The sequence below is a fragment of the Lipotes vexillifer genome, unplaced genomic scaffold, assembly GCF_000442215.2.
Source record: "Lipotes vexillifer unplaced genomic scaffold, Lipotes_vexillifer_v1.1 scaffold439, whole genome shotgun sequence".
NCBI lineage: Eukaryota > Metazoa > Chordata > Mammalia > Artiodactyla > Lipotidae > Lipotes > Lipotes vexillifer.
Genome location: NW_006798732.1, coordinates 2559108 through 2576295, shown reverse-complemented (window position 1 = coordinate 2576295; position 17188 = coordinate 2559108). Strand labels below are relative to the sequence as shown.

The 17188-nt window shown below is 39.9% G+C and overlaps 1 protein-coding gene across 1 annotated transcript in view; it reads right to left on the bottom strand.

Moving 5' to 3' along the window:
* The window catches only part of MPP7 (MAGUK p55 scaffold protein 7), a 179618-nt gene that overhangs the window by 39943 nt on the left and 122487 nt on the right, over positions 1–17188 (bottom strand). Inside the window, exon 10 of the mRNA XM_007470910.1 lies at positions 11259–11429. Within this exon, the coding sequence (XP_007470972.1) occupies positions 11259–11429 (171 nt within the window). The remainder of the gene's footprint in view (positions 1–11258; positions 11430–17188) is intronic.

Sequence of the window (17188 nt, the reverse complement as noted above, 5' to 3'; positions counted from 1 at the left end):
TTTGCGGTACGCAGGCCTCTCACTGTTGTGGCCTCTCCCATTGCGGAGCACAGGCTCCGGACACGCAGGCTCAGCGGCCATGGCTCGCGGGCCCAGCTGCTCCGCGGCATGTGGGATCTTCCCAGACCGGGGCATGAACCCATGTCCCCTGCATCGGCAGGCGGACTCTCAACCACTGCACCACCGGGGAAGCCCAGAACACATTCTTTTTAAATACACACAGAACATTCAACAACACAGACCATATTCTGGGCCAGAAAAAAAAAAAGTTCTGACGAACTTAACTGAAATCATACAAAGCATATTCTCTGACTATAAAGAAATTAAACAACAAATCAATAACCAAAAGATATTTGGATAATCCCCAAGTACTTGAAAATTAAATAACATGTTTGTAAACAATTCACTGGTCAAAGAAGTTAGAAAGGAATTTAGAAAATATTCTGATCTGAATGATATGTTATAAAAACAAAATAGATCAGAATTCGTAGGATGCAGTGCTTAGAGGGAAATTTAAATTTAAACTTATGCACAATTAACTAGGCTCAATGATCTAAGATTCAACTTTATAAAACTAGAAAAACTTGATAAAACTAGAAAAAGAGAAAAATATATCGAAAGTAGGCAGAGAAAGGAAATAATAATAAAGAGCAGAAATCAATGAAATTTGCAAAGAAAAGTTTTTAAAATGTTAAATGTAAAGTTGGTGCTATAAAAGACTGATAAATTGGACAAAGAGCTAGGCAGGTGGACTCCAAGAAGGCCAGCAATGACTCTCACCTCCTGCTCCTAACACCCTTGTGTAAACTCCCTCTCTGTGAATATGAGTGAAACCTGTGATTTGCTTCTAACCAACAGAATGTGGGATGTGTTGCCAGGCCGTGTGAGGCTGTGGCCTCCAGCTCCGGGCTGACTCTCGATTACCTTCTCAGTTCACAGACTTTGATGAAGCAGCTCCCAAGTGGGAATGAATTAGGGGTGGCCTGTGAATCCTGCCAACACCACGTGGTCTCGGAAGCAGATCCTTCATCGGTCTAGAATTCAAATGAGACACTTGCCTCTGCCCCAAATACGTCTGCAGCCCTGTTGGGGCCATGGAACAGAGGACCAGCTAAGTCATGACAAAACTCCCCAATTCTGACCCACAGAAACCTTCCTACAATACGCATTTTGCTGTTTGAAAGTCACTAAGTTTGCAGTAACTTATTATACAACAATAGATAATTGATATAAGAGTGAAGACACAAATTATGATATCAGGAATGAAAGTGGGGACACTACCACAGGATATTACAGCCCATTCAATGATAATAAAGGAATATCATGAACAACTTTATGCTTGTATAATTGGCACCTTGGATGAAATGGACAAATTCCTTCAGACAAACTGGCAAAGCTCACTCAAGAAGATAACCTAGGGAGGACCTTCAAGATGGCGGAAGAGTAAAGACGCAGAGATCACCTTCCTCCCCACAAATACATCAGAAATATATCTACATGTGGAACAACTACAGAACACCAACTGAATGCTGGCAGAAGACCAGAGACCTCCCAAAAGACAAGAAACTCCCCACGTACCTGGGCAGGGCAAAAGAAAAAAGAAAAAACAGAGACAAAAGAATAGGGGCGAGACCTGCACCAGTGGGAGGGAGCCGTGAAGGAGGAAAGGTTTCCACACACCAGGAAGCCCCTTCGCAGACAGAGACTGCGGGAGGCGGAGCGGGGAGCTTCGCAGCCGCGGAGCAGAGCACAGCAACAGGGGTGCGGAGGGCAGAGCGGGGAGATTCCCGCACAGAGGATTGGCGCCGACCGGCGCTCACCAGCCCGAGAGGCTCGTCTGCTCCCCCGCCGGGGCGGGCGGGGCTGGGAGCTGAGGCTCGGGCTTCGGTCGGAGCGCAGGGAGAGGACTGGGGTTGGCGGCGTGAGCACAGCCTGCAGGGGGCTAGTGCGCCACGGCTGGCCGGGAGGGAGTCCGGGGAAGAGTCTGGACCTGCGTGTCCACACCCCCCTTCCGGGGAGCCTGTGCAGCCCGCCACTGCCAGGGTCCCGGGATCCAGGGACAACTCCCCCGGGAGAACGCATGGCGCGCCTCAGGCTGGTGCAATGTCACGCTGGCCTCTGCCGCCGCAGGCCCGCCCCGCACTCCGGGCCCCGCCCTCTCCCCGGCCTGAGTGAGCCAGAGCCCCTGAATCAGCGGCTCCTTTAACCCCGTCCTGTCTAAGGGAAGAACAGACGCCCTCAGGTGACCTACACGCACAGGCAGGGCCAAATCCAAAGCTGAGCCCCTGGGAGCTGTGCAAACAAAGAAGAGAAAGGGAAATTTCTCCCAGCAGCCCCAGGAGCAGCGGATTAAATCTGCACAATCAACTTGTACCCTGCATCTGTGGAATACCTGAATAGACAACAAATCATACCAATATTGAGGCAGTGGACTTTGGGAGCAACTGTAGACTTGGGGTTTGCCTTCTGCCTCTAATTTGTTCCTGGTTTTATGTTTATCTTAGTTTAGTATTTAGAGTTGATTATCATTGGTAGATTTGTTTATTGATTTGGCTGCTCTCTTCCTTTTTTTATATGTATATTTTTCCTTTTTCTCTTTTTGTGAGTGTGTATGTGTATGCTTCTTTTTGTGATTTTTTCTGTATAGCTTTGCTTTTACCATGTGTCCTAGGGTTCTGTCTGTCCGTTTTCTTTTGAAGTATAGTTTTTAGTGCTTATTGTCACTGGTGCATTTGTGTTTGATTTGGTTGCTCCCTTTCTTTTTTTTTAAATTTTTAATGGTTTAAAAAATTTTTTATTTTAATAACTTTGTTTTATTTTCTTTCTCCCTCCCTCCCTCCCTCCCTTCTCTCTCTCTCTCTCTCTCTCTTTCTTTTTATTCTCCCTTTTCTTGTGAGCCATGTGGCTGCCAGGGTCTTGGTGCTCCAGCCAGGTGTCAGGCCTGTGCCTCTGAGCTGGGAGAGCCGAGCTCCGGACATTGGTCCACCAGAGACCTCCCAGCTCCACATAATCTCAAACGGTGAAAGCTCTCCCAGAGATCTCCATCTTACCACTAAGACCCAGCTCCACTCAACAACCAGCGAGCTACAGTGATGGACACTCTATGCCAAACAACTAGCAAGACAGAAACACAACCCCACCCATTAGCAGAGAGGCTGCCTAAAATCATAATAAGGTCACAGATACCCCGAAACACACCACCGGATGTGGTCCTGCCCACCAGAAAGAAAAGATCCAGCCTCATCCACCAGAAAACAGGCACCAGTCCCCTCCAACAGGAAGCCTACACAACCAACTGAACCAACCTTATCCACTGGGGGCAGACACCAAAAACAACGGGAACTACAAACCTGCAGCCTGTGAAAAGGAGACCGCAAACACACAGCTTTTCATTAAGCGAAATGAAAAGACAGAGAAACACACAGCAGATGAAGGAGCAAGGTAAAAACCCAGCAGACCAAACAAATGAAAAAGAAATAGGCAGTCTACCTGAAAAATAATTCAAAGTAATGAGAGTGAAGATGATCCAAAATCTTGCAAACAGAATGGAGAAAACACAAGAAACATTTAACAAGGACCTAAAAGAACTAAAGAGAAAACAATGACGAATAACACGACAAATGAAATTAAAAATTCTCTAGAAGGAATCAACAGCAGAATAACTGAGACAGAAGAATGGATAAGTGACCTGGAAGATAAAACAGAGGAAATAACTATCACAGAGAAGAATAAAAAAAGAAGAATGAAAAGAATTGAGGACAGTCTCAGAGACCTCTGGGACAACAGTAAACGCACAAACATTCGAAATACAGGGGATCCCAGAAGAAGAGAAAAGCAAAGGGACTAAAAAATATTTGAAGAGATTATAGTTGAAAACTTCCCTAATATGGGAAAGGAAATAGTGAATCAAGTCCAGGAAGCACAGAGAGTCCTTTACAGGATAAATCCAAGAAGAAACACAAGACACATATTAATCAAACTATCAAAAACTAAATACACAGAAAAAATATTAAAAGCAGCAAGGGGAAAATAACATACAAGGGAATCCCCATAAGGTTAACAACTGATCTTTCAGCAGAAATTCTGCAGGCCAGAAGGGAGTGGCAGGACATACTGAAACTGATGAAAGGGAAGCACCTACAACCAAGATTACTCTACTCAGCAAGGATCTCATTCAGAATTGATGGAGAAATTAAAAACCTTAGAGACAAGCAAAACCTAAGAGAATTCAGCACAACCAAACCAGCTTTACAACAAATGCTAAAGAACTTCCCTAGGTAGGAAGCACAAGAGAAGGAAAAGACCTACAATAACGAACCCAAAACAATTAAGAAAATGGGAATAGGAACATACATATCAATAATTACCTTAAATGTACATGGATTAAATGCTCCCACCAAAAGACACAGACTGGCTGAATGGATACAAAAAACAAGACCCGTATATATGCTGTCTACAAGAGCCCTAGGGACACACACAGACTGAAAGTGAGGGGATGGAAAAAGATATTCCATGCAAATGAAAATCAAAAGAAAGCTGGAGTAGCAATTCTCATATCAGACAAAATAGACTTTAAAATAAAGACTATTAGAAGAGACAAAGAAGGACACTACATAATGATCAACAGATCAATCCAAGACAAAGATATAACAATTGTAAATATTTATGCACGGAACAAAGGAGCACCTAAATACATAAGGCAAATGCTAACGGCAACAAAAGGGGAAATTGACAGTAATACAATCATAGTAGGGGACTTTTTTTTTTTTTTTGCTGTACGTGGGCCTCTCACTGTTGTGGCCTCTCCCATTGCGGAGCACAGGCTCCGGACACGCAGGCTCAGCGGCCATGGCTCACGGGCCATGCCGCTCCGCGGCATGTGGGATCTTCCCGGACCGGGGCACGAACCCGTGTCCCCTGCATCGGCAGGCGGACCCTCAACCACTGTGCCACGAGGGAAGCCCACAGTAGGGGACTTTTAACACCCCACTTTCATCAATGGACAGATCATCCAAAATGAAAATAAATAAGGAATCACAAGCTTTAAATGATACATTAAACAACATGGATTTAATTGATATTTACAGGACGTTCCATCCAAAGCCAAGAGATTACATTTTTTTCTCAAGTGCTCATAGCACATTTTCCAGGATACATTATATCTTGGGTCACAAATCAAGCCTTGGTAAATTTAAGAAAACTGAAGTTATATCAAGTATCTTTTCTGAACACAACGATATGAGACTAGATATCAATTACAGGAAAAGACCTTTAAAAAATACAAACAAGTGGAGGCTAAACAGTACACTACTAAATAACCAAGAGATCACTGAGGAAATCAAAGAGGAAATCAAGAAATACCTAGAAACAAATGACAATGAAAACACGATGACCCAAAACCAATGGTATGCAGCAAAAGCAATTCTAACAGGGAATTTTATAGCAATACGATGCTACCTCAGGAAACAACAAAAAATCCCAAATAAACAATATAACCTTACACTAAAGCAATTAGAGAAAGAACAAAAACCCCCACAAAGTTAGCAGATGGAAAGAAATCATAAAGATCCAATGAGAAATAAATGAAAAAGAAATGAAGGAAACAATAGCAAAGATCAATAAAACTAAAATCTGGTTCTTTGAGAAGATAAACAAAATTGATAAATCATGAGCCAGACTCATCAAGAAAAAAAAGGGAGAGGACTCAAATCAACAGAATTAGAAATGAAAAAGGAGAAGTAACAACTGACACTGCAGAAATACAAAGGATCATGAGAGATTACTACAAGCAACTCTATGCCAATAAAATGGACAACCTGGAGGAAATGGAAAAATTCTAAGAAAAGCAGAACCTTCCGAGACTGAACAAGGAAAAATAGAAAATATAAACAGATCAATCACAAGCACTGAAATTGAAACTGTGATTAAAAATTTTCTAGCAAACAAAACCCCAGGACCACATGGCTTCACAGGCGAATTCTATCAAACATTTAGAGAAGAGCTAACCCCTATCCTTCTCAAACTCTTCCAAAATATAGCAGAGGGAGGAACACTCCCAAACTCATTCTATGAGGCCACCATCACCCTGATACGCAAACCAGACAAGGATGTCACAAAGAAAGAAAACTACAGGCCAATATCACTGATGAACATAGACGCAAAAATCCTCAACAAAATACTAGCAAACAGAATCCAACAGCACATTAAACGGATCATACACCACGATCAAGTGGGGTTTATCCCAGGAATGCAAGGATTCTTCAATATACACGAGTCAATCAATGTGATACACCATATTAACAAACTGAAGGAGAAAAACCATATGATCATCTCAATAGATGCAAAAAAATCTTTTGACAAAATTCAACACCGATTTATGATAAAAACTCTCCAGAAAGTTGGCAGAGAGGGAACTTACCTCAACCTAGTAAAGGCCATATATGACAAACCCACAGCCAACATCGTTCTCAATGGTGAAAAACTGAAAACATTTCCTCTAAGATCAGGAACAAGAAAAAGGTTGTCCACTCTCACCACTATTATTCTACATAATTTTTGAAGTTTCAGCCAAAGCAATCAGAGAAGAGAAAGAAATAAACAGAATCCAAATCGGAAAAGAAGAAGTAAAGCTGTCACTGTTTGCAGATGACATGATGCTATACATAGAGAATCCTAAAGATGCTACCAGAAAACTACTAGAGCTAATCAATGAATTTGGTAAAGTAGCAGGATACAATATTAATGCACAGAAATCTCTTGCATTCCTATACAGTAATGATGAAAAATCTGAAAGAGGAATTAAGGAAACACTCCCATTTACCACTGCAACAAAAAGAATAAAATACCTACGAATAAACCTATCTAAGGAGACAAATGACTTGTATGCATTAAACTGTAAGACACCGATGAAAGAAATTAAAGAGGATAGAAACAAATGGAGAGACATACCATGTTCTTGGATTGCAGAATCAACATTGTTAAAATGACTATACTACCCAAAGCAAACTACAGATTCAGTGCAATCCCTATCAAACTACCACTGGCATTTTTCACAGAACTAGAACTAAAAATTTCACAATTTGTATGGAAACACAAAAGACCCTGAGTAGCCAAAGCAATCTTGAGAAAGAAAAATGGAGCTGGAGGAATCAGGCTCCTGGACTTCAGATTATACTACAAAGCTACAGTAAAGAAGACAGCACAGTACTGGCACAAAAACAGAAATATAGATCAATGGAGCAGGATAGAAAGCCCAGAGATAAACCCACGTACATATGGTCACCTTATCTTTGATAAAGGAGGCAAGAATATATAATGGAGAAAAGACAGCCTCTTCAATAAGTGGTGCTGGGAAAACTGGACAGCCACATGTAAAAGAATGAACACCCCTAACACCATACACAAAAATAAACTCAAAATGGATGAAAGACCCAAATGTAAGGCCAGACACTATAAAACTCTTAGAGGAAAACATAGGCAGAACACTCTATGACATAAATCACAGCAAGATCCTTCTTGACCCATCTCCTAGAGTAATGGAGATAAAAACAAAAATAAACAAATGGGACCTAATGAAACTTCAAAGCTTTTGCACAGCAAAGGAAACCGTAAACAAGAGGAAAAGACAACCCTCAGAATGGGAGCAAATATTTGCAAATGAAGCAACTGACAAAGGATTAATCTCCAAAATATACAAGCAGCTCATGCAGCTCAATATCAAAAAAACAAACAACCCAATCCAAAAATGGGCAGAAGACCTAAACAGACATTTCTCCAAAGAAGATATACAGATTGCCAACAAACACATGAAAGGATGCTCAACATCACTACTCATTAGAGAAATGCAAATCAAAACTATAATGAGCTATATCATCTCACACCAGTCAGAATGGCCATCATCAAAAAATGTACAAACAATAAATGCTGGACAGGGTTTGCAGAAAAGGGAACCCTCCTGCACTGTTGGTGGGAATGTGAATTGATACAGCCATTATGGAGAACAGTATGGAGGTTCCTTAAGAAACCAAAAATAGAATTACCATATGACCCAGCAATCCCACTACTGGTCATATACCCAGAGGAAACCATAATTCCAAAAGACACATGGACTCCAATGTTCAATGCAGCACTATTTACAATAGCCAGGACATGGAAGCAACCTAAGTGTCCATCAACAGATGAATGGATAAAGAAGATGTGGCACAGATATGCAATGGAATATTAACTCAGCCATAAAAAGAAATGAAACTGAGTTATCTATAATGAGGTGGATGGATCTAGGGTCTGTCATATAGAGTGAAATAAGTCAGAAAGAGAAAAACAAATACTGTATCCTAACACATATATATGGAATGTAAAAAAAAAAAAAAAAATGGTTCTGAAGAACCTAGGGGCAGGATAGGAATAAAGATGCAGACGTAGGGAATGGACTTGAGGACACGGGGAGGGGAAGGATAAGCTGGGACGAAGTGAGAGAGTGGCATGGACATATATACACGACCAAATGTAAAATTGATAGCTAGTGGGAAGCAGCCGCATAGCACAGGGAGATCGGCTCGGTGCTTTGTGACCACCTAGAGGGGTGGGATACGTAGGGTGGGAGGAAGACGCAAGAGGGAGGGGATATGGGGGTATATGTATATGTATAGCTGATTCACTTTGTTATCAAGCAGAAACTAAGAAACCATTGTAAAGCAATTATACTCCCATAAAGATGTTAAAAATAAAAAAGAAGAAAACCTAACAGTCGCGCGCGCGCGCGCGTGTGTGTGTGTGTGTGTGTATGTAAAATGAACTCTCTTGCATGCTTGCTCGCCCTCTCTCCACCCCTTCTCTCTCCCTCTCCCCCCTCCCTTTTTTTTTTTTAAAGAAATTAAATTTGTAGCTAAAAACCTCCCCCAAAAGATGGCTCCAAGCCCAAATGTGTTTTCACTGGGGAATTTTACCAAACATTAAAAAAAATAATAATACTAATTCTAAAGAAACTCCCCAGAGAAATGAAGAGAAGCAAACAGTTCCCTACATGTTTTATGAATATCGCATTACCTTGATACAAAAGCAGACAAAAACATCATAAGAAAACTGCAGGTCAGATAATTGAATGGAGTGCTATACAAAAGACTAATACGTCACGACTTAGTGGAGTTTGTGCTGGGAATGGCGAGGCTCATTCAACATTCAAAAATCAATCTATAGGAGTCAGCATTTCAACAGATCAAAGGACAGAAAACATATAATCATCTCAACTGATGCAGACAAAAACCACCTGACAAAATTCAACATCAGTTCATGATAAATACTCTCAGCAAACTAATAATAGAAGGGAATCTTCTTTATTTGCTAAAGGGTATCTATTTAAAAACCTATAGCTAGTATCATACTTCCTGGTGAAAGACTGAATACTGCCTCAATAAGGACAAAGCACTGCTGCCATTCACCATCACGCTGGGGAGCCTGGAGTGAGGAAGAGATACAATAAGGCAAGAATTTAAAAATTCCTGCAAAGAAGGAACAAAACTGTCTTTATTCACAGATAACAGGATTGACTATTCCTGAAAAGTGTCAAGGAATCTACAAAATAGATACAAAATAGATACTAGGAATTTCCTTAAGCGCTGGGGAATGACATCTGCATACAGGACCATTTCACAGAAACCCATGCTTAATTCTACCTGCGTGAGGCCAAGCTTTCCCCACCCCCCTTTTCCTTTGGAAGATTCTAGGGAGTGGCTATTTCCTTTCCATAATCACCAACTATTGTTAGTTGCTTCTGTGATTAATTTTATTCTTCCCTGGATTAGTATTCAGACTCATAAATTATCCTCATCTCCCCTTCCTCAGCCCCAAGGAAAGGGTTTTTTTTTTTAATGTTAGCACCTATAGGAAAGAAAAAAAGGCAAGGTTTATCCTACTTTTTTCTTTCAATTAGATCCCGTAGAGAAAACCAAAAGTTACATAGTTGTAATAATAACTCCCAGACTAGAGAGGGTCATCTAGATTTAAGGGGACGCAGGAAATCACACTACCTCTGCCCTTTTATCACAAAGTACACCTCACCTCGGGTGAAGAGCAGGTATGCGACAGGGCTGGGAGGGACTCTGCAGGGACCGGTGCTGCTGAGGGGCGGCTCGGGGCAGGGGTGCGGCGAGGACAGGGGCAGGAGGTCCAAGGAGCCCGAGTACAAGGCCACAGGACTTGGAACTGAGGAAGGCTTGGGTTCTCGCTCGCTCAGCTCCACAAGGAGGGAAGCTGGGGCACTGTAAGCTCTCCAGGCAACAAAAAGACCTATGGAGAACATTCTCCTAGGTGGGGTTGGAGAGGGGGTGAGGGTCCAGTATACACAGACTATTAGAAGAGGGCACGGTCAATAAAGGAAACCTTGGAGTGTGTGAATAGGTATTTCTAAATAGTGCAAACAGTGGGAATCTCTGACGATGCCATGATCCCCTCCAGAGCCACTGGACGTGAGAAACTGCATCATTTCCTACTGGCCACCTACCGTCTGTTACGAACATGCTGTTACCTTCAAAGGACCCCATGTTAATAAAAAGGGGGATTCTTTAGCTTTTCCATCTATTCTCATCCGCATAACTGTCATCTTCAGTTTATAAAGGCACAATTAACAAGAGATAGGCTCTAGGCTCCAAATTTTCCCCCCAAATCACTGGCTTTGATCCTTGGAGCCTATACACCTGTCACCACACTTTTAAAGAAACACAAACAAGGGTGGGGTGGGGACACGAAGGTTGTGTCTGCTCCTTAAAGGCTGGACAAGACGTCGGCTAGGATGTTAATGCAAATCAGACCAATATTTATGGAAATCCCCGCATATACTTACTTTTCGCAGTTTCGCTAACTCTCTAGCTTTAAACACCCTAGAATTTCATCAAAGATCTAAACCCATAGGAAGCTTATACCATGGCTACTGCCTCAAGATGAATCAAAAGAAACACGATCACATTAAATTTTTTCATTTCTATTACTTAGTTGCCCTGATATGCTGAATACACTGTGACAGTGTTTGCTCTCCCCTCTCCCACACAGGGTCCACTAAGATGCCAACGCCGTGGCCCAGAGGTCTTGAAAGTCTCCTCGATGTCACAGGTACAAAAAGACTAAAGGTTTCATTTTAGAGGCCGAAGAAAAGGCGTTAAGATGAGATTTTTTTAGCTTGAAAATTTCCAGCATTGTTCTCTTTGAAGCTAAATTCCCACTGTCTCACTTATTTCCTCAGCATCACACACAAAACAATCACTTACCAACCAAGACAACGAGTCTGTAGTTCTCATTCATCTGCCGTCGATAGGGTGTCACCTCCTCATAAGTGGGCACATCGGCTGTGTCGTACTGGCCACTCTTCTTGCACTCATACATGGATTTATTTGTTTTCTTATCTTTTCTACTAAGACGGAAACTTCTTCTAAAACCAGCTGCAAATACAAAAAACTATTTTTAGCAAAATTAGAACTGAAAAAAGAGACCCCACCACAACACAGAAAGAAAACACCCTCAAAGTTGGGCTGGATTTTATTCACCATAATATCATTACAAGTGCACTTAGTAATAAAGGTAAATAGATGTTCCACTATTTCATGAAAACAACTGATAAGAGAATCATCTAACATTTAATTATATAGTTATAATATCATAAATTTTATTTGGTTCCAAATCATAAAGAGTTCTGTTCCGAAATCAGGGACCAAAATAACTACGTGATAGAACAAATTAAGGAGGTCAGACATCATAAAGAAAATTTTTCACAGACAGACTGATGAACACGTTTGATAAGAAAAAGTTAAAAGCACTAAAAACACTTTAAATATAAATGCTGAATAATCCCACTCAGAAGTACTAGAATCTTTTATGCTATATTCTGAGCACAGCCTGACAACATACCTGTGCCACAGACAGCATCTACTGTTAAACAGAAAGAAAACCAAAGTTAGGGAGAGCACAGTGTCAGGCCTCTGCACAGACCAGGCAGATAGAACCTGCCTGTCACTAAGAGCAAGTTACTTAACTGCTATGAGACCCCAGGGGGTGGAGTAAATGACCAAGCCCCAAGTTCTTTTTCTCCTACGGAAATTCTATGCTTTTATAATTTGAAGGCTACTGAAATTTGGAAATAAGTTTCAGAGCCACAAGTGTGCACTCTTATGAACAGACCACGTCATCTTTTATTAAACAGCTTTTCGAGTATTTAAATAAATTTCCTGTCTGCTTAAACGGTCCCCTCCAGCTCACCACTGTCACTTGAAACGTTGGCTTAGAAAAGCAGCTGCAAAAGTTCCTTTTCTCAGTCAACTCCCATTTCATTCTGTTTCCGGTTCATGTTGTTATATCATTCTGGTTTTATGCCTTTTCTAGAATAGTGATATTTACCATACACACCATTCAGGAATTCTTGGCCTAACCAACACTCTCAAAATACAGACTTTAAAGGGAGGGAAAACAGCCTGCTTACTAAAATATGATATATATTCTATATCAGCTCCGTAGTACAAAACAAGACCCAAGTATATTATAAAACGTATAAAAATAGATTCTCTTTAAAAAGAATACTGATCAAATTTGATAAACAGAAAAAACTTTAATAAAGGTATTTTATAATAAAACATAATAATGTAATAACTGATCTGTGTGAATTTTAGGGTACATGAAAATTAAATATTACTATTTAAAAATTAATAATATTCAAAATAAAGGCGATATGAAAAAACAATTATCAAATCACTGCAAACGTCTGGCACAGAAATGGATCTAAGACGTAAATGCCTCACCCACAATAAACCCAAAAGTGAAAACCGCAAAGATTCCTGTTCCACGAATCCCAGCTAAATCCTGAATTTCAGTGAAAGCGCTTTACCTAATGGAGTCTTTATGATTGACCGAAGTTTTCACTTCCATCATAAACAATAATGAGATAGTGAGAGAAAAAGAGAAGGGAACCAGATTTCTAATGTGAGATCTCGATGGACATCAAGGATGGAGGACCCTGGTCTACAGGATGGCTTGGGGATGCAAGTTGTACAGCGCTTGGTACAGAATAGGTGCTTGATCAAAGTAAAAAGTAAATTTTCGAAACAGAATTTTAAAAAGGCAACCCCCAAAACTCTACTATCATTCCTGTTTCATTTTCTTACCATAAATTTCAACAAAGGAAGCAGGATTCATTTGGTATTTTCACAAGAGAAATGTAAGAGGCAGACAAAAGGACAAAACACTGCATCCATGAAGGCTCAGAGCTGGGAGCAGCCCTGGGGAGCATCGGAGCTGCTTGGCCCCTGCGCCCGGGCCAGCGCGTCGGGGATGTCACCACATGCGCCCACGCAACACGACACGGCCCTGACCTCGCTCACATGTTTTCCAGGTGGCCACGACCAGGCAAGTGGAATTCCCACAGGTTCTGAGGCTTGAGTACCTTGGCCCCGTGCCTCATTTACAAAACAAAGGGAAAAGTCAGCCAGGTCCATACGGATCCAATCGGAGCTCCGATCCCTAAGTGTTAAAGGCTCAGACTGGAGGGGGACAGGCCTGGGTCACTGGCTTACTTACTAACTGGGTGACTTGCCAACTGTTTAAAAACTTCTCTAAGGCTCATTTCTCAGCTTTAACATAAGGATACTTGTCAACCCCTCACAGGGTTATTAAGGTTAAACTATCCATGTGAAGCATTCGCTCAGTGCCTAGCATATGGCAAATGCCTTACAGACTGGACAGAGATCAGTACCTGACTACGTCCCACCTAAACTTAAAGTCCTTGAAGGCAGGAACATGCTGTGTCCGTTCCCACAGCACACGTCTAGCAAGAACGGGAAAAACAAAATTAAGGGGCTGATATGTTTTTAATTGGGTAATGCTACAAAAGACACAAAATAGTAAAGCCAGATTTAAATATGATAAATATTAAAAGTACCTTATTAAAGTGGTAAGGCATTTTTTAAAGAAATAAAGACTTAAGTGTACATTCACTATCCTTTCGTTTTTTCTTAGATACTTCTTCTAGGGCTGTGCTAATTCTGTTCCTATATTTAAATCTAGAGAGCATCCCTCCCTCCTATCCTCCTTACCCATGATCCCTCACTTCCTCAACACACACACCTATATATGGTCCATATTTACACCACACATTTACACACACACATACGCATACATATGCACACACGCATATACACGTGTACATACATGTGCATACACAAAAATAGAGTCAGAAAACAAGAAAAGAAAAATCCCCAACCCAGAACAACAGAGGATATGACAAAAGGTATGAAATCCAGAATACTTAACTTGCTTCTCAGATAATAGCAAAACCAAACCAGGTGGCCAGAGGTAATGGCACACTGGGCCTGTCTTTCAAGGCAGCGAAGAGACTGTAACTTTCAAACTTCAGTGCCACAGTGAGTGACGCGTCAGCACACCTCGGTTATGTCTAAGCCTGAAGGAGAGCGAGCTTTATGTCAGGAAAAGGGGTTAATAATTTCTGGCCTTCAGGTCTTAGGTGGTTCTCTTATTAAAAGGATGACCAAGAATGTGTACTTAAACTGAAAGCAAGCAGAAGGTTCTTTCCAATAAATGTGAATAAATAACCTGGAACGTATTTACTTCTAGATTGTTTTCTGTGCACAAGTCTTAGCAAAAGCTGGCTTTTAAAAAGAAGGAGCAGGAAAGCAGCAGTAAGAAGGAATTTGGAGTAAGGGAAGAGTTTCGTACAAATGTATTTTTCCTTATATCTCACATTTCTGTAATTTATAATCGGCTCAGTATTTTTACGGACAGGCTTTTTCCAGGGCTCTTACCCACAGCTGCTAAAGATTTGTGTTTTTTAAGGAACAGCGTGTTTACTTTATTACAATAGGAAAGTGGCTTCACAGTGAGACTACAGCTGCAGGTCAGCGCTTCATCACACGGAGACACTTCTTATCTAATATTTTCCAGTAGGAATAATTTATGATGACTTTTAACTTATCTAGTTGTATGGTTCTGTTTTAAAGTAAATTTACTTTTTTATTATAAAAGATGACATTTAAGTTGCTTGTTATTTGCTCCTTATTTCAACAAGACAGCAATAAACATCCCTGTACATTCCTGTTACTCTATGCCACTGATGACTTTATTAGGGCAAATTGCAAGAAGCTTGACAGGTCTTGCCCAAATGCTTCTCAGACTGGTTAATAACAGTGTACATTTCCAAGTACAACTGCCCCTAGGACCATTCTTTCATTAAAGGACTTCTACCATTTAAAAATCTGTAGTGATTTGACAAGTGAAAAACTGTATCATTTCATTTTAACTGGTAGTAACGCTGAAGTCTCCTTCACGTTTATTACTCATTTGCATTTATTTCTTCTGTAAATTGTTGGTTAATACATGTTGATCACTTTTTGATTGGGGTCTTCATAAATATATATACACACACATGTATCTTTTAAGGTCACAGCCCTTGGCCCTATTTGTTGCAAAGACTTTTTAAGATTTTCAGTTTTCCTTTTCAAAGAAATTTTAAAGGTTTATGTACTTGAATCTGTGAACTTCTTTGGTTTGTCATTTCTTCCACTGCTTTTATGACTTTCCTACCCTTTAGTCTGATAAATACCCAAATTTTCTTAAATTAAAAAAAAAACAGGTTACATGGCTTTACACTTAGTTTTTTAAATCCATCTGGAATTACTCAGCTGTGATTATGAGATCAAGCTTGTGAGGTGAGGCTGTAACTTTATAGTTTTCTAAGTAATTAACCAGTGGTCCCAGAAATACTTACTGAACAATCCTTTTCCTCCTTTATATGAATACATACTTTGTACTGAAGCACCAGATAGTTAATTATGATGTCATGACCAGAAAAAGGTGATTCTTGGTCTGAGTTTAGATCATTCCCTTATTAGTAATATTAACACCAAAACAAGAGAAGTGGTGGTGCCAGTGGGTATTTGTTGAGAACTTACTGGATGACAGACACCATCTGAAGCACTTACGTGCGTCAGTTCATTTAACTCTCACAGCAACGTGTGAGGCAGGCATAACAATCTACAGGTTTCAGTAACTCTTCTTTTAGCGTCAGAAAAAGAAAACAATTGCCAAGGCCTTGGCTCAAATATTAAAAGATGAAAGCAAGTCAAGAACAAAGTTTGAAATGTTATTCCACAAACATAGATGTATGAGAGAAAAACTGGTGAGCCTTCAGTGACTTTATGAAATAACGTAACAGGAAAAAATTATCAAAGAGAAGCAGCAGTTTAATTTAGGGATTAAAAATTATAAGCTCTTTTTCTGTTAGAAGATATTTCTCAAATATAGTTAAATATATTTTTGATACTCCTCTGTATTTAAGATGATGTGTAAAATACAAAATATATAAAACAGTGTCACTGCCCTCAAAGAGTTCCTGATCTACTAGGGGAACAGAAATTATTCCAAATACTTGTAATTTAAGGGTTTTCACAACATAGGCTCAGGAGTCGAAACTAAGATTTTTTAGCAAGTACTTCTAATCTGATTTGACTTTGACATTTCTCGTAAGTAAAAGGAAAAAAAATTAAACTCAGGCACCTGTGATTTGGTTATTTTCAAAGTTACTTCACTATATTTATTGACATAACACCATTCATCAAAAGGGTATTAAATTTAATGCTTACATATGTGAATTAAGACTCATTTGGTATTAAAATTAGCTTCAAATTATAGATAAATATTATGCCTAACCATCCTATAATTTCAAATGTTAGTGATATTTTTAATAGTAAAAAAAAAAAAAAAACTTGAAGCATCCAAAATATACAAAGTATGGGAATGATTAATAATGAAACACCTTTTCAAAGAAATGGGGCTGAGGACACTGCTATATTTAAAATACATAACCAACAAGAATCTACTGTACAGGACAGGGAACGCTGGTCAATGTTCTGTAATAATCTAAATGGGAAAAGAATTTGAAAAAGAATAGATACATGTATACGTGTAACTGAATCACTTTGCTGTACACCTGAAACTAACACAACAATGTTAATCAACTATGCCCCAATATAGAATAAAATATTAAAAAAAAACTATATGGCACCATTAGAATTGCATTTGATATACTAACAAATGGAAAAAACTGGACATATACAACAGTCATAGTTATACTATGAGTTTTACTTTTACTAATATAAAAATTGGTATGGATACAGAAAAAAGTATAAAAGCAGACAAT